The 24684-nt window shown below is 27.9% G+C and overlaps 3 protein-coding genes across 4 annotated transcripts; all 3 read left to right on the top strand.

Annotated features, from left to right (window-relative positions):
• The first annotated feature begins 3523 nt into the window (after nucleotides 1-3523).
• LOC105257138 (protein yellow) lies at nucleotides 3524-8098 on the top strand. Of its 2 annotated transcripts, none has more exons than XM_011267569.3 (6): nucleotides 3524-3818; nucleotides 4012-4513; nucleotides 5203-5305; nucleotides 5652-5740; nucleotides 6639-6931; nucleotides 7705-8098. In XM_011267569.3, coding segments are annotated over exons 1-6 (1239 nt in total). In that variant the 5' UTR covers nucleotides 3524-3816; the 3' UTR covers nucleotides 7955-8098. The 2 variants fall into 2 exon arrangements, with proteins under 2 accessions (XP_011265871.1, XP_011265870.1); XM_011267568.3 differs by having other exon boundaries at nucleotides 3525-3799.
• Nucleotides 8099-10584: 2486 nt separating this feature from the next.
• LOC105257139 (protein yellow) lies at nucleotides 10585-20354 on the top strand. Its single transcript, XM_011267570.3, has 6 exons — nucleotides 10585-10858; nucleotides 13858-14081; nucleotides 15184-15365; nucleotides 17802-18262; nucleotides 18951-19194; nucleotides 19477-20354. The coding sequence occupies exons 1-6, from the start codon at nucleotides 10605-10607 to the stop codon at nucleotides 19672-19674; spliced, it is 1563 nt and encodes a 520-aa protein (XP_011265872.1). The 5' UTR covers nucleotides 10585-10604; the 3' UTR covers nucleotides 19675-20354.
• Nucleotides 20355-21468: 1114 nt separating this feature from the next.
• On the top strand, nucleotides 21469-24294 carry LOC105257137 (major royal jelly protein 1). Its single transcript, XM_011267567.3, has 5 exons — nucleotides 21469-21907; nucleotides 22112-22278; nucleotides 22482-22697; nucleotides 22996-23409; nucleotides 24038-24294. The coding sequence occupies exons 1-5, from the start codon at nucleotides 21688-21690 to the stop codon at nucleotides 24251-24253; spliced, it is 1233 nt and encodes a 410-aa protein (XP_011265869.1). The 5' UTR covers nucleotides 21469-21687; the 3' UTR covers nucleotides 24254-24294.
• Nucleotides 24295-24684: the final 390 nt, after the last annotated feature.

The following is a 24684-nucleotide window of genomic DNA, read 5'->3' as shown; positions in this document are numbered from 1 at the left end:
TTTTATTCAAGTGACACCGCACAGGTTTCATTCAAAACAGTCAAAATTAAATTTACACTATAAGCGATTAATAAATTTACACTATAAGCGATTAATCGATCGATAGTACAAAAACATCTCAAATAGAGAAAGGTACGAATCGCTATTTATTTTCAATTCAATGAAAGAAGGAGAGTTGTGTTTTTAAATTTTATCTCTTGCATTATCTTATTTATTCTAAACATATACAAATGCTTTCGAAATACTTGTTGACTTGATATGATCTATTAAGTAGTAATGAATAAAATATTCGTTAATTATATGTTTACTGAATATAATTATATATCTGATATGTGTAGTTTAAGTGACAGCTGATATTTATTTACACAAATGTACCTCAATAAATTTACTCAAGTCACGCTTGAATAACTCGAAGTAAATGCTCTGTTTCAAAAAATTCACATTATTAATTCAATTCTTATTGCATAATGCGTGATTAAAATTCCTAAATAATCAGAAAATAAATTCATGAAAAGATAAAAAGAAATGAGTATGTATAAAATTTTTTTATTTTTAATACCATATGATTTTTTATTTTATAATTATTTCATTATCAAAAGTATTATATATCAATATGATATTTTGATTCTGATAGCATCAGAAGACATTGAATATGAGAGAGATTAAAATAAAATTGAACCGATGGAATCGTTTCGGAGTAAACGGAGCACGTAAAGCAAAAGTGTTTATCATGCCAGATAATCACCTTGGTGTAAACGTCTTTTATAACTATCTATTCACTCTTATCCCCAGGTTGAATATTTATTTGTTAATTTTTCCAAGTCGATATCGTTCCAGGTCGATAGCCAGGCACTTCCACTTCGTGAGAATGAAGGGCGATCGTGATTGCATGGTATTTCCCATGGTGTTTCGTGCGCGATATTGGGTAACAACAAAATATCCGATCTCTTTCTCCGATACAACGCAGAGTCACGAGAGGTTCGTGATCGAATAATCGAGCCTTATCCCCTATTGCCATACCTCATTTCCCTATCTTGAGCTAAGAATTGCACAGAATTGCAACGATTAAAGATTGTGCACTTTGAAACATCACATTATTCAGCCTTTTAATTAGCAGTTGTAGCGGAGATTTCGAGATAGTAATACAAAAAATGGAATGCAAATGCGTTGCGATTTTTTTGTATCGAACAAAATTTAGCAAATGTGTGATATTCTAAAAAATGAAGAAATAATTAATAATATATAAAAAATATATATAAGAAACATTTCTTTTTATGTATTTTTTTATTTATAATAAATAATATAAATAGATTAATATTGCTTATTATTCTTAATATTTTATTTTTAATTTTTACATAATAATTTATTTTTAATAATTATTATATAAATAAAAATAATTAATAGTTAATGTTTTAGTAATTAATAGTTAATATAAAATAGCAAAACTTTATATATATATGATTTTGTGTGCAAGCATGCATATATAACATCATAAAAAATTACGTATACCGATAAATATGTCAAGCAGCAAAATTGTGACATGATGATAATATAGGAATGTCGAATTAATTTATCATGTTTTCTTTTGATCGCACCTATAAGTAAATTGTATCTAGTTCAATGGGTGCGGTCTTTAGTTCCGGCACTTTCGATCGAAATCAAGGACGTTTACGTATTGATTCTAATACTATAGCTCCAGCTCAAGTGTCATTTTCATGTTGTAGTATTTTATGGTGTTTTGTAATATCGCAGTGTCAAATTAATGGTGATTTATATACAAGAGATATTTCATTTTAAATGTTTCGAATTAAATTTTTTTATCTTATAAAATTCTGGAATCTATTTTCTTTCTCTATAAATTCTAATCTAGCTCTCTATAAATTCTAATGTACAATTAATTTATGAGACATTGAATATGTATATAATAAATTAAACGTACATCGATTCTAACGGATACCACATAAATTTTTTAAAGAACGGAAAGATGCATGTGTGATAAGAATATTTAAATGAGAAGCTTAGATTCAATAAATAAATTCATTTTAAATTTTATTTCATTTCGATAAAACGTAAATTAAGTAATTACTACCATTGAACTATTCAACTAATTGAAATAGTTACAAAGCACGCGTAACACATTACGTTATGTTTGTGCGTGATATTGATTGAAATGTTACGAGATATCCCATGATCAATATAGTTTCTCTACCGAGTTTTTCTTTCATTAAGTAAGTTACGCGTTTTGATTATTAGCGAAACTTAAATAATTGTGTTTGCATAAGTTAATACAATTGCATGATCTACAACGTTTCAGTTTTTCACACACACACACACACACACACACACACACACACACACACACACACACACACACACATTATACATTATATATATATACATATATATATATATATATATATATATATATATATATACATATGTATATATATATAATGTATAATGTGTGTGTGTGTGTGTGTGTGTGTGTGTGTGTGTGTGTGTGTGTGTGAAAAACTGAAACGTTGTAGATCATGCAATTGTATTAACTTATGCAAACACAATTATTTAAGTTTCGCTAATAATCAAAACGCGTAACTTACTTAATGAAAGAAAAACTCGGTAGAGAAACTATATTGATCATGGGATATCTCGTAACATTTCAATCAATATCACGCACAAACATAACGTAATGTGTTACGCGTGCTTTGTAACTATTTCAATTAGTTGAATAGTTCAATGGTAGTAATTACTTAATTTACGTTTTATCGAAATGAAATAAAATTTAAAATGAATTTATTTATTGAATCTAAGCTGTATATATATATGTATGTATTAATAATTATTATTTTAATAAAAATCGGACAGAAAATAATTATGTGTAGAAAATATAAATGGAAAAAATTGTAATTTTTTTCAATAAAAAAATTCTAAAAAAATACTAAATCAAATTTTAGAAACAAATACATGGACTCTAAGAATTTAGAATTCTTTAAGAGTGTTTTACTCGAAATATACATATATAATCTTTGGATAATTTTTATAATTTTTGCTTTTACAAAGAAAAGTATATATTTATTACTATAATAAAGCAATTATATATAACATTATTATATATCGTAAAAGTCAATATAATATAATACAATATAATAAAACCAAATCATATGATATTTTACTTCGTTATCAGTCATTTAATTAAATCATCATTACGAAAAGTTCCTCATCAAGCTTATCGCAGCATCGATTATTCGTGCATGAAGGATTTTCACTTTTAATTTCCTTTCCGCAATATTTTATTGCGAGGAAAGCGATACTATTAATCTCAGATCTACGTAAGCTAGAATAAATACAAAGGTGTAGATGTCAAGTAGTCCCGAGCTACCTTTCTCCCCACTTTTTAAAGAGAGATTTGCACGAAATTGAGCGTAGTTCGAATTCTAGTCCCGAAATGGCTTGTTCTCGTAGGCGTATTGCCCCTTAGATAAAGCGATTGTGCGTATGCGTTGTGAGTAAAAGTGCATTCGTGTCTCGTTACACAATGCGTTCGAGTTACAGTATCCTGTCTCCTAGTGCACTGCAAGTTCCAGGTCTATGCTGGAAAATTGAATCAGTCAGTATTGTATCGGTGAAGCTTGTGGCACAAGCCCGGTATACTTCTCGCGATAGTTCACGCTTGTGCAGCGCGAACCTATTTAGTTCCAGCGATAGTTATCGTCACGCTATCCTGTCTCTTGTGTTGCTAGAAGAGTGATACAGCTTGGATCTACTGAAGAATTTTATCTCCTGATTCTTGAAACATGAAGTGAGCAGATAATCACGATGTAGGAAAGAAGGAAATAGATAATTTAAATAGAAATATATAAAGAATATATTATTATTTAAGAATTTACTCTTTCCTTTCTCTTATTTAAGCTACCTTTCCTCTTTAGATTATTTTAAAAATAATATGAACGTTTTTCTTCATAAAAGAAAAAATTAATTTCAATAGCTGCTTATTTCCTGAATTTTTTTCAGGTACGTGCTGTTGCTATCGACGATTCTGTTGTTGCTGTACGTCAGGACGAAGGCAGAAACATTAGAAACCGTGGCACAATGGCAGTTGCTCGATTTCGCATTGCCATATGATCGCGGTTTTCTCGATCAGTATCAGCAGGAAAATATAGTGCTGACTGGTATCGAGATAGCTTGGGACAGAATTTTTGTCAGCACGCCCAGGCTACGAGCTGGTGTGCCGGCCACCTTGAGCTTCTTCTCCAGAAAGGAACCCTTGGGAAGCAGCCCGAAGCTTCAGGCTTATCCTTCGTGGGATTGGCACGGAGCTGGAAAGGGAGAAATCAATTGCACTAAGTTGATTTCAGTGTATCGAACCAGGATCGATAGCTGTGACAGATTGTGGGTTGTTGATGCCGGAGTCATGACATCAGTCGATGATTTTATGCCTATCTGTCCGCCGAAAGTCGTGGTCTTCGACTTAAAGACCAATCAGGTGGTTCGTCACGTCACTTTTCCGCGTGAGGTGAGCAAAGTGATATTTCTCTTTGTTATGAAAAGTGAAGTGAACGCGTTAATAAATGAGCTTGGACTAATTTTTAAGTAGAAGCTATAAAATAAATATATAAAATTAAATAAATTAAATAAATTAAAAAAATTTAATAAATATATAAAATAAATAAATAAATAAATAAATATATATATATATATATATATATATATATATATAAAGATAACTGAAAGTAGAGAAATATTTTTATAGGGAAAAATATATCTAGAACAATATTTGTGAATTTTATTAATGTCTTTGTATAGGAAAGATATTTTTTATTTATTAAGCTGTTTTTAAATGTGACAAGAAATTTAAAAAATTTATTTATATAACTTTATACATACACATTCTAATACATATATGTATTCAGACGTATTCTATTTTAAGTACGTTATATGACAGTAATAACATTATAAGTAGAATCACAAAAGAAAATGTTAGAAGGGGCGAAATTATCTGCAAATGACTAGTATAATAATTTCAAATAACAACTAGAGAGAATAATTGAAAACCGGTTTTATTATTTTACATATCTATAAACAGCAAAATAGAATTGATTTGTAATAATACGTTAGCTTTTGAGAAACAAGTTACATTGAGAAAACATCATTATGTGTAAAAGTAATTGTTTTCGGTTATTATTATTATTTATCTCTGTTTAGGTGTTGAGGCCAGATAGTTTGCTGACCAATTTTGTCATTGATGAAGTTTCGGCAAAAACGTGTGATGATGTATTTCTCTACATAACAGATACTCTTGGTCCAGGTAAATCATTTTTAATTAAATCGTTGGGAAAAATATTTTTAAGAAAATATGGTACTTTAAATCTTCTACAATAATATTTTTGATTTATTTCGATAAAAAAAAATAATAAATCATTATTATGATATTGAAATATATAAGAGAATTAAATAAGAAATAGCAAATACCTCTCTTCAAGAAACATAATTTTTTTCTCTTGAAATTATCTTTTTCAAGCTATTTAGTTATTTTTTTATTATAATAAGGAATTATGTATTGTATAAAATTTTTTCTTTATAAATTCTTGAAGAAAACTTAATATCTTAAACCTTAAAATATATGTATTTAGAAAATTCTAATATCTTTTTAGGAATACTTGTCTTCGATGCTGCTAAGGATAGGAGCTGGAGCCTTCTTCACGCATCCATGCTTCCTAATCCGGACGAAACAACATATAAAGTGAGGATAAAAGATTCGATTATTTAAAAAATCATGCATTATATAAAAAATAAAATTAAAACATATTCGTTATATAAATTATTTTAAATATGTTTTATAAGTTATTTATACACATTTAAGTAGTCATAATAAAAACAAAAATATTATTAAAAAAATAATATCAAAGAAATACTAATTTTACGATAGAATGGAGACGGAAAATTTATTATTAAAGGCTGCTAAGATAGAAGAATTTTTTATTGAATAACAATTTTGAATATATGTTTCTTAATTTTCAACACTTCTTGTCATGAACGTTGACAGAACAATAATCTATCCATCTCTTTACATGTCTCTTTTATATCGGTGCTTGACCTTTTCCTTTCTCGATACCTTTTGTGGCAGACCCCACTACTGACATATCACTAGATACATATGTAAACAAGGACACGTTGTTCTCTCTATTTCTTACAGTTTTATTATCTCTCTTTTTATTATCTCTCGCCAATTGCAATAATTACAAAAAATGATCGCATTTAATGTCTAACATTTATCGCGCTATCTTCAAAAAATATTACAACACACAAATTTTAATAATGTATTGTATTCAAAAAATTTATTGGTGTTTTTCATTATTTTCTCGAATATGTAATAGATTATTTTTGAATTTTATATAGGTTAATATAATAAATACCGTTCAATACCTGTCATAAAAATTTATAATATTCAATAACATAATTTATCCTAATTAGAGAAAATATTATAAAATATAAAATATAAAATATAAAAATATTATAAAATATAACGTGTGCAATATACGCATGATATATGATACACGATATATTCGAGTGCAGAGTCAATAAAATTTCTTCCATATATTGCACGCATCTCGTATATTATAATAGGCACTTCTCCGCAGATTGGAAGCGTCACTTTCGAGTTCCTGGACGGTATAGTGGGTATAGCATTTTCACCGAGACTCCGAACCGTTTATTATCAACCTCTGGCGACCGATCGTATCTACAGCGTATCCACCTCCGCGTTGCAAGCCGGACCGCTTTCTTTGGGGCAACAGTTACCTGTAACCACGATCGGCAGAAAGTCAAGTCAAGGTCTTCCACTGGCTGTGAATCCCCAGGATGATACGATCTTGTTCGCCCCTTTAACCGAGACCGCGATTGCGTCGTGGCAACCGCGAACCAATCAGCAAAGGTGCGACAAACAATTTTGAAGATGTGTTTTTAGCTATTAAATTATTCGAAAAAGACAGATAAATACACAGTATGTCGGCCTAATGCGAATAAATTTTTAGAAATTGATGTTTAGCAAGAATAATCTTAAAAAAAAAACAGAGAAAAATAATTTGATTATTCTGTATTGTAAGATATGTATTATTTTTATAATAAGTTTTTTTAATTTTTATAATAAGTTTCTATAATTGAGGGTAACAAAATCTATAAGAAAATCTTAAAACCGGTTTTGCCAACTCCAATGATCGCAATAATTAGAATATATTGTATAGGTCAATCTTTTTTTTAAATACTAAATTACTAAAGTATAGTGTCACACTGTTAGGATTTTCCATAAGGAAATATAATTGCTATGACGTCAGTTGTTTTTCCATAGTTAATTGTTTGAAAAAATGGAAAAAACGATTTGCAAATATTTTATTTCTTGTAAATGTTATTAGTCGAAAAATATTTCGCGCGACTGACATCATCTTCATATGCTTTTTTTAGTAATATAATATCTTATAAGAGAGACTGAGAGATTTATTAATCTAGAAAAAATTTTGAAATCTTATTGTTATTGCACAATGAATATAAGACAAAAATAATATTTTTAATGCTTATTTTCATTCGATTATTCTCTCATTTTGATGACTAATAATTTATTAATTACGAAGTAGGAATTATGTTCTTATTATATATATTATAATTATAATTCTATAAATATTATTCAAATTATTCTTTTTATTTTTTTAGAATACTCGCTTATAGTCCAGAGGAATTACAATTTACTGCCGAGATATTATGGGCGAAACGTGACAATGGCAACTACTGGGTAATGTCTTCGAGATTCCACAAGTTTTTCCTGAGACAAATTGATACTCGTCAAATTAATATCCGCATCATGAGGATCAAAACGAATAATCAAGCGCTTAATCCGTTTTTTAATCAACAGATTGATCCGTATTTTTCATTAAATTTCTACAATAATACCTTAGGATTCTGAAAAAGAAAACATTAATTGTGGAAATGAAATGAAAAAGAGATTGTGCCAGTACATTGATGTTTGAAAAAAGTCAGTGGAACTTATAATATATAGAAATGAAATTTGTGATAAATATATAGCAGAAAAGCAAGAAATGTCTGTCATGTATAAAAAATGCTTTGTAGATGTTTGTAAAATAAAATGTTTTGTATGTTTAAATGTTCTCCGATTTGGAGCACCGATTCTATTACAAGAATGTAGCAATTAAAAATCGTTATATATGTGTAAACTTTGCAAACGTTATTTAAATTTTTAATTTTTTCAAAGCGTTATCTTAAAAAATCCCTAAAATAATAAAAAAATACTTTTTTCCGAGTTTATTTTTTTTTTAAACACACAACTTAAAATATGTACAGTAATCTTTGATTTCTTCTTATATTAAATATTAAAAAAATTAAATTAATTAATTAATTTCTTAAATATATATAATTAAAGTTCATTATTTTTTATTCAAATATTGCTCGATTTTATCGGAAAATTAAGTTTAATTCAGTATGTTGCCGAGTTCGCAAATTCTTCAATATACGTAATATCGACTCGCATTCTTTCACATTCTTTATACAGCTTGATATCCAATATGCTCAATAACTTACATTCGCAAAAAGCTTGCGATATTACAAGCTTGTGATATTTTAATATAGTATCCATTTTTAATATGTTTTTTTTCAGTTTTCAGCATGCAACGCATGCTTTTCTATACGTTTTCTCATTTAAAGTCAATTTAATGCATGTAAAGAGATTAGGTAAATTTTTAAGCAAAAGACTGTTAATATAACACGTTAAAATGATTCAATGATAAAAGAAAATTATAAAAAAGATTACTAAAAATATCTGTCTAACCTATTGCGATCCAATTTTCTTATAAGCAAACATTAAACCTGTTTCATCATTTAAAATGAGCATATTAATATCTCATAAATCCATTTAAAATATGAGTGTATTAATATCTTAATAAATAAAGTGTTATGTAATAAATTTATAGATTAAAGAATAATTAACTCTCGTATAACATGTATTTGATGAAAAATATCATAAAAAACCATGTGCTTAAAAATTTGTAATCTATTAAATATGATTGCGGGATTTGTAAGTGTTTTTTAAATACAGATGCTTAAATTTAAATACCCACTAATGTTCCATTTATTTGTTAAATTACAAATTTACGCATTTTAAAATTAATCATAGAAATCATAAAAATATCAAAGAAATTCAAAGTATTGTAAAATGTTATAAATTGTTTTAATAAAACTCTTTATTAAAAATAGAGATTTTTTTATGATGCCTTAAAGTTTATGGAAACTCTTTTTATATTGGATAAATGATGCGGAATTTTATAGAGAAATAAAAGAATCTAATCCGCTTTTTATTTATTTATTTTTTTTAATAAACTTGTATTTTTCTACAAAAATTCAAGTGATTAATATATTTAATATATACTTTATAAATTTATAATTAATATCCGTTTAAATGTATCTATAGCAACAATAACTATTTATATATTATTACTATATTATCAGTAAACGTATACATGTTATTAATCATACATTATTTGCAGATGCATCATGTTATTCCGCAATCAAGCATTGAAAATCCTGGTCTTATCGCGTAGTATGATAATAATCGATATTACGCATAGAATCTCCCATAATGACAAATGAGTTGAATGCAAACGTCTTAACGTGCAAATACACATACATATATATGCAGACGCTTCTGTATATATGCGTTTCGCTATTGATTTCAGAAAATATCGATAATCGATATCGCTGGAAAAAAGGATGTTTATGCAAATAATAGTATCCATTACTAAATGATATCATCATTTGCTTTATCATCCTTTCAATCTTAATTTTTTAAAATACCGACAATGGTGAATAATAGTACTTATAGATAAGACGAAGGAGATATTTTTCACATTTGGAAGACACAATTTGTTTAAAGTATTTTTTAAATTATACATTGTACAATAATTTCGGTTGTATCATTATATTTATCGCAAAGAAACAAAACTTTGTTATTGAATGTATTTTTAAAAATTATAATTTTATTCGTATATTTATTAAATACTACAAAATAAAAGAAGATGGTTCTATTACTGTTTCTAATTCTTTCTTTTTCTTTATCTCTTTTTCTCTATAATAAAAGCTTTGCATATCATGTAAATAAAAGAAATAAAAAAACTACATTTGTGTAGATAATATTTTATTTACATATTTGTGTTAAATGTTAAACGGAGATAAGAAACAGTTTTGTAAAATAATCGCAATGTTTGGAATTGCCCAAAATTCGCCGAATCTTATCTTCGAAATACGTCGTTTTTTTACACGATAATAAATACACGCAAATAAATTTAAAACTGAGATAAAACCGGAATTGAAGTGTGATTACATTTACATGCATGCCAATCAATACGCTGACCGCAACACAAACGCGCCTCGTGTAAATCACTGTAGATAATTGTCTCTTTTTTCTTCCCATTGAACAGATAATCTTCTTACTTCAGCAAAATGATAAATAATCGCTCGCGCAATGCGCGTTCCAAAGCTGCAACTCTCTTAACTTTCGTCAACGCTTGCTGATATTTCTATTAATAGTTCCCGTGCGTTAATTGATGCAGAAAAAAGGAGACACTTGCAGGTACGCCTTGTATACCATGACCTATGAAAAGACATTCTTATCTCGGACAGAACAGGACTTAGTAAACAGAAGGTATCCACCTCTCCTTAACGCATTTCTGTCCGGTGGAGCGGAGATGTTCGAACGCGTTGAAAAGTTACGCGCCGGCATGAGAAATCTTGCAGTCGTTTCTCGGTCGTCCTCTAGTTCGGAGCGTGAAGTCAGAAGAGGACCTCTTGTCTTTTCCAAGTATTATTTATATTGAATTATATCATTTGTATTAAGAGAGAAAGAGAGAGAGAGTGTGAGCTACGTTCCCCGCACATCAAGATCTGTTGAAATACACGAGGAATACTAAATATGAAAGGAGAAAACTACAAGAAAAGCGTGACGAATGATCAGTAGAGGGTAAACGCGAAGGCAGTCGTTGGGTAGTCCGATTTGATTATAGCAGAATTAGAATTTTGGTGATTTCAAAAAGAGGAAATATGTAAGAAAGGCGAGGGAAAAATCCTATCCTAGTTTCGTGTATTATTCGTTAATATAATCGTCTCTTTGAATTTTTCTTTCCACGGCAGTGAAAGTGTCGAAGAACGAAAATACTTATTAGTAATATTCTTGTTTGTCGAAAAAAGCCAAGCAAAAACGTCATTCAAATGTCAGTGTTGGAATTCTCGACGAGATAAAAACGTATGTAAAACTGCGTCACCATTCATATTATCACTGAATGCTTCGTGACGCAAAAAGTGAGCAGAAATCGTAGAATTTATCACTAAAAAAATTAAATAATATCGAAACTATATAATGTCAGAAAAAAGTAATAAGTTTTTATTAAAAGAATCACTTGCAGAATGAAGATTTGACACTAAAAATGCGTCGTATTTTTTTAAAAAAGGAAATACTTATATCTGTCAATGATAGGAAGGTGTTATTATATATATTTTATTTGTAAATCATCTAATATATATATATATATATATATATATATATATATATATTTAAAGGATATCCAAAATCTCTAAAAGATTAATATCTATATATTAAAAATAATTTTCTGCAGCATCAAAAAGAGATGTCATATTTAAAAAAATACTCCTGGATAAAATTAACGCATAATATTTTTTTCACCTTTTCTTTAAAATTTAAATAGTTTCAGTTTTTAAAGAAAAAGTGAAAAAAAATTATTCGTTAACAATAATAATTGTTCCTGGCGCACGTAGCTCACAATTATTTATGACTCACATATAAGATATTACATAATAAAGAGATTATGTGTATTTTGTATATATATTTAAAAATATATAAAATATATATCTTTCATTTTAATATATTTATTTTGAAATTTTTATCGTAAAATCTAACATTTTTAATTATATGAGTATCAAGTCTTTATTTTTAATTTTTTCCAGTTTCTCTTATATTTTAATTTATTAATATATATTAATATATATTAAAATGGTAATATATCAGATAAAAAGTTCAATGAAAGAAAGATATAGATTTTTTTAATGTTCGTGAATGCTTGTATAAAAGATAAAATGTAATAAAGTACAAAAGTTTATCATATCTTTTTTTTTACATCAACGACACTTATTAAGTTCATTCCCTTCATTAAATTTTATTATGCAATTTCTGCGGTGAAAGTCTATAAAGTTAGAAAGTGTAATGCTTTAACTAATTTGTAATACCGACCGGTCTAATATATGGAGCATATGTAGATATATCTCGATATTTAATATTGTATAGCTAATTTTTAATTACATTTTGTCTTCAAACGACGTATCATTTTCAACTTAAATGACTAAACTTTAAAAGTATATTCTACTCACTGTAAAGACAAAAAAGAATCATATTAATACGAGTTCGTAAACGCTTTATTTTCAAATCATAAACATTTTTTATTTGCAACAAACAACTTAAGAAACTTTATTAAAAAATTATTAGTAATTTCTTTTCGCATTAATGTATGCCTCGCATTCCTTGTCTCATTGATCTTTGAAAAATTTCCGGAGTATTTTGTCATACGAAGCAATTATATGATTTTGAAGTACTTCCACAATATAAGTGTCATAAAGAAAAATAGAAGCGTCATAAAAGAGAACCTTAAAATGTCTTCATAAATAAAAGTCTAAAGGATTTAAATCGGGAGAACGTATGTACACTGTAAAAAAGTATATAAAATTACACATATAATCAGTGTAACAATTACGCTATTTATAACGGAAATATATAAATTCATGTACTTTTACAAAAATTAGTTTTTTTACTCTTTATTGTGTAAATATTCGTTTATATTTGATTACAGAGAAATTACAAGATTAAAAGTGTAATTTTTGGATTTTAAATATACAATTTTTTGTAACATTTATATAAAATTTAAAAATTATACTTTTAACATTGTAATTTCTTATCAAATATAAACGAATATTTATACAATAAAGAGTAAAATAACTAATTTTTGTGAAAGTACATGAATTTATATATTTTTGTTACAAATAATTGTTACACTAATTATGTATGTAATTTTAAATTAAATTTAATATGTGAAATTGTATAAATACATATATAAAATGTATTATTATTATATATATATATATATATATATATGTGTGTGTGTGTGTGTGTGTGTGTGTGTGTGTGTGTGTGTGTGTGTGTGTGTGTGTGTGTGTGTGTGTATTATTACATAAACATTTTTAGAAATCTACTTCTAACATCTAAATTTATTAGTACAAGATGCTTACTTACCATTTAAAATAATAATTTTATTTATGAAACGTAAATTTACTAATGTATGTAAATATACACCTTTAATAGTTGGTCTCAATATTACCCACTATAACAGTTGTAAATTTACACAAAAATTTTTTACAGTGTAGATAATTGGTGAATAGAAAAATAATCTCATGAGACATGCTCTTAAAATTTGGCTATTTACTTTTAAAACATCTTATATGTATATATATATATATATATATATATATATATATATATATACATATAAGATGTTTTAGAATTATAATAATAATAATAATAATATACACACACACACATATATATATATATATATATATATATATATATATGTATTATTATTATTATTATTATTATAATTCTTAATAAATGTATTTAGAAACTCTCTTTCTTTTTCTCTCTTTCTCTCATTTTCTTAAAAAAATATATTAAAATTTATTAAAAATAAACTGTTTCCTTTCGAGTCTTAGAAGACAAATGCCGTAATTTGTTAACAGATACACAATGAAACAGGAAACAGGTTGGTTATTACGAGCCATTCTATCGTTTTTACTTCTTGGAAGACCCGAGAGCTTTGAAAAGTTAAAAGTTATATATTCATGGAAGGTCTTGGAATTTGACTTTCCAAACGAGCACACCAGAGAACTTGCTATACAAGAGGGTCGCTTCATTCCCGGAGCACCGATACCGATTGACGTAGATTTGTCATTTGATCACAGAGGTATTAAATGATTTCAAAGGTTTTAAATAATTTTAAATAATTTTAGAGGTTTTAAATATAATTTTAAATAATTTTACTCTCTTTCATACTGTAAAAGCGTTTAAAATAACATATCGTTCATTAACACAGGGTTCGAAATAACACATTATTCGCCAAATAAATCATTCAATCTCTCATTTGTGAAATTTTTTTTATATTTATATATTTTATTTTTTCTTATTGTTAATGTATTTCCTTCTTCTCTCGATATTATTACTTATTATTCCATAAAATTGAAAACTATAAATGCCATTAAAAGAATTAATATTTTTATTTGATCTTATTTTTGATTATTACTCTCATTATTTACTAAAGCAATTATATTGATTTGTCGAATATTGATTTGCATCATATAATTGAAACTAATGTATTTGAGAGATCGAAAGGTTCACGCGCTTACATTATTGATATTGATCAGTTATAATCTAACGGTTCGTACTGGCATATTTTACGATCCTTCATTATTTATGCGGTTTAAGTAACGAAGTTTCTTGAGTAACATTTTCTTGAGTATCATTTTTGCACAATGTTTATGCAGAGTTTCACATCAACTATCGTTACACTAATAACTCTTTCTTATTCAATTATATATTATTATTTATTTCTGATGTAATCCACTTTGACAGATGATTGATGAAACTATTTTGAACTCGAAGACCTGTATAAGCATAAATTCCAGTTAGTTTTATTGCTAGTTCAAATGCAACTTTTCGAAAATTACTATAAAAATATACATGGAAAAGTGAAAAGGATATTATAAGGATAGTATAAAATAAAAAGAAATAAGAAAGGACATTGTATATTTATAACAATAAAAAAGAATATTTTTTTATAACAAAAATAATATTCAAAATTAATATTTCGAATTCGTACACAAGTATTAAATTTTTATTAATTTATAATAAACGTTTATTTTAATTCTCTGTAAGAAAATTAAAAATAAGAAATCGATTATTCGAAGATTTTTTTATTTTCAAGATCTTTTAATTGCTTTCAAGTCGGATCGTGACACATTTTCACTTATCTTGCTTAACACTTGATAACAATTTCAATGTATTTATAGCTAAACACGGATCCGTCATATTCATCTCAATACCAAGATTTCAAAATGGAGTTCCTGTCACCCTCGGTTACATCACGGAAAAGGTTTCTGCTGAGGGAAACCCGATAATCGCACCTTATCCAAATTGGGAATTGAATAGATTGGGAAATTGCGACGCGATCACCAGTGTGTACAGAATGCAGGTAATAATAGAAAATTTTGTATTTATGTCTTGCAAATTTGGATTAATTAGAGCGCATAAATATTTCACATATTATGCTCGATAATAATCTTTTTGATTAATTATTAAGTAACTTATTAATTGATTATTAGGTAATATTAAGTAATTATTAATAATAATTAATTAAGTAATAATTAATTAAGATGTATTAAATTTAAGCTTTAATTTAATAATATAAATTTAAGCTTTAATTTAATAATATAAATTTTAAAAAAACTTAAATTTAATACATCTTAATTAATTATTAAATGACATTTTTAACAATATCAAAATTAAGCATTTTATTATTGCTTAACGTTTTGATTAAATAAATATTTATTTTGTTTTATTTTTATGATATGGCAAATAAAATAAATCGGTAAATTGCAAAATCATATATATATTTTATACAAAACTGTATATATTTATTTCATATTCATGATTATTAATTCTCCACGAGTCCCCTGAAGCTTCAGAAATGTTTCTTACTATTTTATTATCGGAAATCGCGCCTCGCTTATTCGGAGATAAACATGTTTCGTGTGATGGCATGACGCTGTATGGAAATAACGCCTTCATTACTATTCGAGAAATGCGGATAACGATCCGCGAACGTGTGATATAAGCAAATAATTTTTCATAAAGGAGACAATATTAATTATTGTAATTGTTGGCATTGACTATAATAAGATGGAAGGCACGCTTTCGATATTTTTTATATTTTCCGTTATGTGTTCTTTTGCAACGACTATTATCAAGTATCTGAGTTATTTATGAGACGCATGACCTAAAATAATTGTTTGCTGATGTTTCGTGCGGATTGAGATTAAGGAGAAACATAAGTTTGCTCTCGATAAGTTTTATCTCTCGATTTAATGTCGAGTTCCGTCACTTTTACGTTCAAAATGTAAATTATATAATTAATAAATGAGGTATATACCACACTTTTCTACCTAATAGATGAAAAATACAGAATACATTTTTTCGAAAAGAAAATAATTTCTATAGTTTTCAATACGCTAACAATTATAAATTCGTGAAATTATTCAAAACACTATTTTTATTTGAATGTTAAAAATCATGATATAAAATACGATCATCGAATTTTATTGGAAAAATATTAATTTTAGATTTTTTCAATTTTAGATTTTTATCAGAGAATCCTTTTATAGATAAAAATGCTGAAAAGTCTGACAATGAAATAGTGTATATTTATTTCTATGCAAAATTTTAATTCTTATTTTCATAATATAATATTCATTCATAATATAATAATATTAAAAATATTATATATAGTTTTTTTTTAAATTTTTGTTGCGACTTCAACTAATCGTAAAAATAATTCTGTATACGTTATATTAGATATATAATGTTCCGTACGCGTCCACCTATCGTGTACGAAAGTATAATATACTGTTTGTTTAGAAAGTATTATTAGAAAGATTGTAGCTAGTATAAATGAATTCTGCTGTTATTATCATCATTGTTTGATTTATAATCGTGTTATTTGCAATTTCCATGTTAATGATAAACGCACGAAGTGTATAGATATATAAGTATACATATACATAAATAGGAAAACAAACACTAAAAGGAATGTGTTATTTCCTCGAAGCGAAAGCAATTACCTATGAAAGTTGCGTACGGAAAGATTTGAGAAGTAACACGATAAGAAACATTTAGAAAGCAATATACATCTTCATTAAATTATAATCATATTTTTCTAATTATTAGTTTTCATTACGATAATTTACATTTAATTCCTTATTCGGCAATTATATGATATTATATTTTTGTGATATTATATTATTTTATATGGACATTCCAGAGAGTTAAAAATCATAACATAAATTAATATAATCCTTGAATTTTATTTAAAAAATATAAATTTTCGATTTTCTCAATTTTTATCAGAGAATCCCTTTATAGATAAAAATGCTAAAAAGTTTGACAATGAGATAGTTTACATATTTATTTATATGCAAAATTTATTCTTATTTTCATAATATTAAAAATATTATATATAGTTTTTTTTTATTTTTGAGTCCAAAATTATTATTATACTTTATTACTTGACATCAGATTTAATTCTTCAAAATTCAGGACTGTAAAATTTTTCAAACAAATAAAATAAAAATGCATCATTATAAAATAATATTTTCAAAAATTAAAAAAAATAAATCTAGAAAATAATGATGTTATTAATTAAGTCACAAAATATGAATTCAGGCTTAAAATTTAATGCTTCTGCTTTATTTTACGTCTCCAAATATTATATATTTTCAGAGAGAATCTTAATTATATTAAAAAGTAAAACTAGTGAGAGACGATTTTTCTCACAGATCAAACAATCATCCAATGTTCCTATTGAATAATAAGAAGACAAAGTGTTAGCTGCAGAGTAAAAATGTGATTACAGGTAGACTCGTGCAACAGATTATGGGTTCTCGACACTGGCAAGCTGGAGGAACGACAGATCTGTCATCCTCAATTACTGTTATTCGACCTGCGAACGAATAGACTTCTAAGTCAGTACAAGTTCCCTAAGGATCAGTTCAAGGAGGATTCCCTGTTTGTCACCCTCGTGGTCGACATTCGCGACGACAAGTGCGACGATGCCTTTGTCTACATCGCCGATGTGACCGGATTCGGATTGCTCGTCTATGATCATCGCAATGTCCGCTCGTGGAGAATCACCAATAACCTATTTTATCCTTATCCGCCCTATGGAACATTCTACATCAACGGGCTCACGTTCGATCTGATGGACGGCATTCTGGGACTCGCACTGAGTCCCAGGAAACTGGATGGCGATAGAATCTTATATTTCCATTCCTTGGCCAGCAAAGTCGAAAGTTGGGTACCCACTTCCATTATCAGGTAAGAAAAAAAAGAATAATCATGCTTATTTAATCGTAAAAAAATTAATATAAGCATTGCATGATTTCTCTTAAAAAAAAGAGATATGTAAATATATTTTATGTGCAATATACTGTTTAAAATTTATTAGAACGTATTTGTTAAACAAATAAAAATGGCTTAAATTTTTTATATAAAATCTTTCATTTTTTTAAGCAAAAATCATATATATAAATTCATTTTTCATTATATTTTACTCATTTTTATAAATTATTAATAGATTTATAGTTTTTCTCAATTTTTTAATTTTTAATCTCGAAAATGTTATTGGATACATCTTTATTTTGTTTCGGATTTAACTCTTTAACAGCAAGATCGTAAAACTTTCCTAACAAATAAAATAAAAATGCATTATTACTATAAAATATAGTTTTTCAAATAAAAAAATGAATTTAAAACGATAATGTTATGAATTATAAATAAGCATTTGATAAACGATTATTCATAGTTTTTGCTTCTATTATTAAATTCTGAAAAAGATATACAGCTGCAGATATATTTGTAGCCACAAAATTAATAAAAATAAATTAATAGCAAAAAGAATAATTAAAACACATGTTTCTATTATATAATTTAAACTTTTTAAAATTGTCTCAAAGTATTTCGATAAGTGGCATCTCACTGTAATCGAACATTTGCTATTATTTAGAAATCATAGCCTCTTCCACGATCATCCCGATAGCGCACCAAGGTCATTCCGTTCATTCCCCAAGGAAAGATCATCGCAATCGGCCGCTCAAGCCATGGATCGGAATGGCATTCTCTTCTTCGGTCTTCTATCAGATACAGCTATTGGATGTTGGAACAGTATAACTCATCCCGAATATGGTGGCATCGATAACGAAGTCACTGTCGTCAATCCCGAGACTTTGCAATTTTCGTCTGGAGTAAAGGTACAACAATCACAAAATTCTTCAACAACATGTAAACATATCCTTCCATTTTAATTATATTTTTTATATATTATATATTTTTATATGTATCTAAATTAAATAGAAAATTATATACGATTATTATAATCAAAAAATAATAATATTAGGCTCAAAAAAATAGAATTCATTAAAATAGTGCTTTCAGAATATTAATAAACTGCCAGAAAAATATTTTGCGATCAAAAAAACAATTTGTTGTATTTTTGTCAAATTACACTTGACATATCGTCAACCTCGTTGCAGATCATCAAAACAAAAAATGGCCGGCAGGAGCTGTGGGTGCTTACGGTGCCGTTCCAGAAGTACATGACCGGGACCATGAACGCGAACGAGACCAACTTTCGGATACTGGCTGGTTACGTAGACGAGCTCGTTCGCGGCACCAAGTGTAACGGTGGTTTCGATCGCAATCGCGCTTACGAGACGGTCGCTTCCGATTGAAGATCGTGGCACCGCGGGGAGTTCGACGATTCGCGTTCTGATCACGCGGTGGCACCGATTGTCCGCAAGTATCCCAGTTTCTTCGCGGATTTTCATTATCATCACCACTACCACCACCACTACCACCACCCACCACCGCTATGGTATCGATTTCCAAGATTATTCGCCAGACCATTTTTCTCTTCGAAAGCGATCTATCCTCGACCTCAGGTCGATTACACCATCATTATCGATTACGATTGAAGAACGCGCGACACTAAACGTACCTACGACATTCCAGGCGACGAAGAACGAATAGAGCCCGCTTATTTAGAAGTTCTATGAATTTTTTAGAGCTTATGAGCTCGATAAGCCATTAAGCTTTCACTGCTCGTGGTGCCAATTACAGTTATTATTCTGCTTACAGTTATTTATCATGAGAATAATCACCGTTCCTACTAATTGTTTTTTTAGTTTTATTGAAAATAGTGGACAATAAGTATCTGGAGAGTATCATTGAACTGTGACAAATGTATTTTTAATTTCTCATTGCGTATCATATTTATATAATCCAGTGTAATAAACATGTTCATTTCTACCGCAGAAATATTTATCAATTACATTTATTACGTAATAAGAATAATAAAATTTATTGTACAAAGTTATAGTGATGTACGTTGAAGCTGGAAGCTTCGTATTTAATAATTATAATTATTATAACAAATAAAAATTTATTTTAAATTATTTACCTCTCCTTACATTAATGTACTAGATGATATTTTAGGAAAATATTTATTTATAAAAATAATATATTTTAGGAAAATATTTATTTATAAAAATAATATATTTTATCTAAAACATTTGCCTTATATTTTTGACATCTTTATTTTTAGATTATAAAATATAAAAGCTTTTTTGAATAAAAAACATATATTAAAAAAAGAATTATTAAAATTAAAATTATAATTAAAATTATTATGACTATAATATTATTGATGGAAAGATAATAAAGCCTATACGTCAAGAAAAATAAAAAATGTAGAAATTCCAGTGAATGTTATAAGGACAATTATATAAACATAAATAAAGTGGAAAAATAAAGATGAAAAGCCTCTTCAATAAAATTGACCGAAAAATGAAAGCTCTTTAAAAAAATTACTACACTAAATCTTTCTTTTAAAGGAAGAAATTATTATTTCGCGTATTTTTTAAAAATATGATATAATTATTTCCATTGCATGTGTCAAGACAGATTTTAATCTATCATATTACATAATAGATGGAACTAAATCGCGCTCCTTGTAATGCTCTGGGATTAGTCAAACGTAGTGAGTAAAAACGACTCGACGTAGAAACACGAAACGTGCATTAAACGATAGCGAGTGAAGTGTAGTTTCGTAAGTATAGTGCGATCGATATTTTCTCGTGGAGAACAAAAGAAGCTAATTACACATTTATTATATGGCAGTTGCATTAAATACGATGATGCAAGCCAACGATCGAAAGGGAATGCAGTTTCTTGAAAGATCAAGATCAAATATTTGATGCCACCGTAAAATTTGTTCCACAACCTCAAGCATCACTTCGTAGACTGAATACCACGACTACCAAAATACCACGTCACTGATTTAAAATATTATCTTATACAAGCAAATATTCTTAAAAAAACAGTTTATATCTTTACATCCTGTTTGATTTATTACGAGGAAGAGTCTTAATGCTTTGGCACGTCAACGAAAATATTCACACAGGTGTGATAGTATCTTGTTCATCGATGTACACAGCTCTTATAAATCCAAATCGCGGACACAGCAATTCAGTTTCAATGATCAGTTCGTCAATAAGTGAGTTGTTTAATGTGTAACTGCTCTAACGAACATAACGTGAGCCCTAGATACATTATTAATAATGTAAAAAGAGACATCTGTCACGCAAGCAACATCATTTGTCGCGCAAACTATAATTAATTTCACAATTGCTTATTATTATAACTCTTTAAAAGATACGTGCCTTTGGTGGAGAGCACGAGCTAGAATGAGAACTCGAGTGTCGAACATACAATTGCTATTATTACTATTATGCATTGGCATCGTTTCTATAAATGTCGTCGCGCACCAAGAGTACTTCCAGACGATGTACCAATGGAGATATTTCGACTACAAGTGGAAAAACGCGAATCACAAAGCGGCGGCGATTGCCTCAGGCGATTACAACTATAGGAAATGTGTAATCATCGATGTCGACCACTCAAAAGGTGAACGCTCGATATAAATTATTTATGCTTCGTTATTATTATTTGCAAAGCAAGTTATTTATTATTTATTTGCAATACAAGTCGTACAAATATATATATTCAACAAGCGAGAGCTCTCCATTTAATTTTTAAATTAGAATATATTTAAATGTAATTTTCACGATATAATTCTTTTTTTTTTAAATCCCTTACTTTTTTCAATAGATGGGAGAGTATTCGTAACCATTATAAGAAATAATGGAGTTCCATCGAGTTTGAACGTAATTAGTAAACAGAAGGGCCTCGGCGGTCCCCTCTTACAACCATATCCTGATTGGACATGGACGAAAAGAGGTGATTGCAACGGTATCACTAATGTATACAGAGTTATGGTAAATTTTTTTAATACTGTTTATTATTTACTTTTATTTATTTTATTTATTTAAATACTATTTATTTTTATCATTTATTTTTATTTATTACTATTTATACACTACTTTATATTTCTTTTACTATTTATTTTTTAAATTATATACTTTTTACTAATCGCATTTAATATTGAAATATATCGTGACCAAAAAATTTTCCCTCCTAGATCGATCGTTGCAATAGACTATGGGTTTTGGACAATGGTAGGATCGAAAATAAAGTAATATGTCCAGCACAGCTTCTTGTCTTCGACCTCGCTACAAATGCATTAATTAAAAGAGTGAAGATACCTAATAATCTCTCGCAGAATTCCCTGACAAAAATGGGCCTATTGGTTACCATTGTTCTGGAGACATATGGACCCCATTGCGCGCATACAACTGTAAGTCGGTACAAAATAAAATAATTCAAATTCTGCTGTTACTATAAAACTCTATAAATCTCAAATTAAAAGAAATAGCGCGCAAATAAATCATATTATAATTTCATCCCAAAATTATATAGAATCATTCAATTTTTCATACATAATATTTTAAAATCGTTATTATTTTGTTAAGGATAGCGTTAAGATATTTTCATATTTCGAGGTTTCAATTATTTAAAAACTTACGTGATGTCGTGAGCAGATTAAGCGTTTAGTCGTTCATAATTTTGCTCAAAATTTTTCGTTTCTGCATTAGGCGTACATGGCGGATGTCTTAGGATACGGACTGATAATCTATGATAGCGATAGCGAGAAGATTTGGCGTCTCGAGTCTGAAGTATTCTATCCGGATTCGAACTTCGCAAATTATACCATCAGGGGTGAGAGTTTCCAACTGCACGATGGTATCCTGGGGATGGCCAAGCATCCGTATGCGCCCGTTCTCTATTTCAGATCTATGTCTTCGCGAGATATCAACAGCGCAAGGACCACCGATTTAAAGAATTCGCGATATGGTACTAAAGTACATTATTACACGATACGAGACGTTATCCCGACCCAGGCAGCAGCCATGGCTATTTCATCGAACGGCGTCCTGTTCTTCGGTCTACACACGAAATTGTCCGTAGCATGTTGGAACACTTGCAAGCCGTTCAACAAAGATACCTTGGTCTCAGTCCAGTTTATTTAAAATCTCGTCTAAGAAATTGATTTATATTGTATATACATTGAGAAAAAAATTGTAAACATTTTCAATTAATTATTATTCTATTAATTGAAATATTTAAGTATTTAAATTAAATTAAATAGATGCCGTGTTAGATTTAATATGTCATATTTAATTTAAATTAAATATGTTAATTAAAAAAGTAATAATTAGAAAACACTGGAAATATTTTGAGAATTAAAAATATTTAGTCAAGTTTATAATTTTTTTCTCGACGTACGTAGATTTTAAATTAAAATATGTACTCTTTCCTATAGAATTCAAAAATTGTACAAGACTCATACAAGAGAAAAAAATACTATATTTCTTCAATACTTATGGTTTCTGCGATAAATGATCATAATATAATTATTTTTTAATTTTCTTTTCAAATCTTTTCAAAATTTATCGAATTTGTTATTTATGCTATATTTTCGAAAACTTTTTTTTACTTAATGTATGTTATTTATGTGACAACTGATATAAAATTGCAATTTTTTAATAAATTTGATTTCGATATTTCTTCGCGAACATTTACATTAAAAAAAGTTTGAACGATAAAGAAATCGAGATATTTCACTTTTATTTGCAGGGTATCATCGCTTGCGATCCTGACAGATTTCAGTTTGCCAGTGGTATTAAAATAATACCGGAAGACATCACTAGCGCAAACGAGGAGCTCTGGGTAGTGACTAATCGTTTTCAAAAGGTCATGGCTGGCACGTTAAATTTCATGGAGGTCAACTTCCGAATTATGAAAGCGAATGTCACGCAATTGACAAATAATACTGTATGTGCGTTACCGTAACTAGTAAAGATTATTGTATGTGATAGTAATAATTATCATCTTTAATAATCTTTTATTTTATTATAGATAATAAAGATTATTATAGATATATATTATTACTAAAGATTGGTATAAATAATAAAGCGAAAAAAATTGAACAAACCCATTAATTTCGAAACAAATAAATAATAAATATAAGATTGGCACAATTAATTATTTAAAACATAAAAAAGTGACTTTTTGTATAAATTTTGAATCAGAAAAAACAGATAATTTTCGTAGGAAAACGGATATTTTATAGGATTTATATACGAATCTTTATAAGATCTATTATTACTTTTATAGGATTTATATGAGAAGCTTTCTTCCTCATTTTCTCTTGTTTTAATGCGCGTATGCGATAGTCATCTCAATGTACAATATACAAATAATAAATACCTTGTTGCTTCGAT

Source organism: Camponotus floridanus, unplaced genomic scaffold, assembly GCF_003227725.1.
Source record: "Camponotus floridanus strain SB8 unplaced genomic scaffold, Cflo_v7.5 scaffold188, whole genome shotgun sequence".
Taxonomy (NCBI): Eukaryota; Metazoa; Arthropoda; class Insecta; order Hymenoptera; family Formicidae; genus Camponotus; species Camponotus floridanus.
The sequence above is the reverse complement of the archived record's forward strand: the minus strand, read 5'-3'. Positions and strand labels throughout refer to the sequence as shown.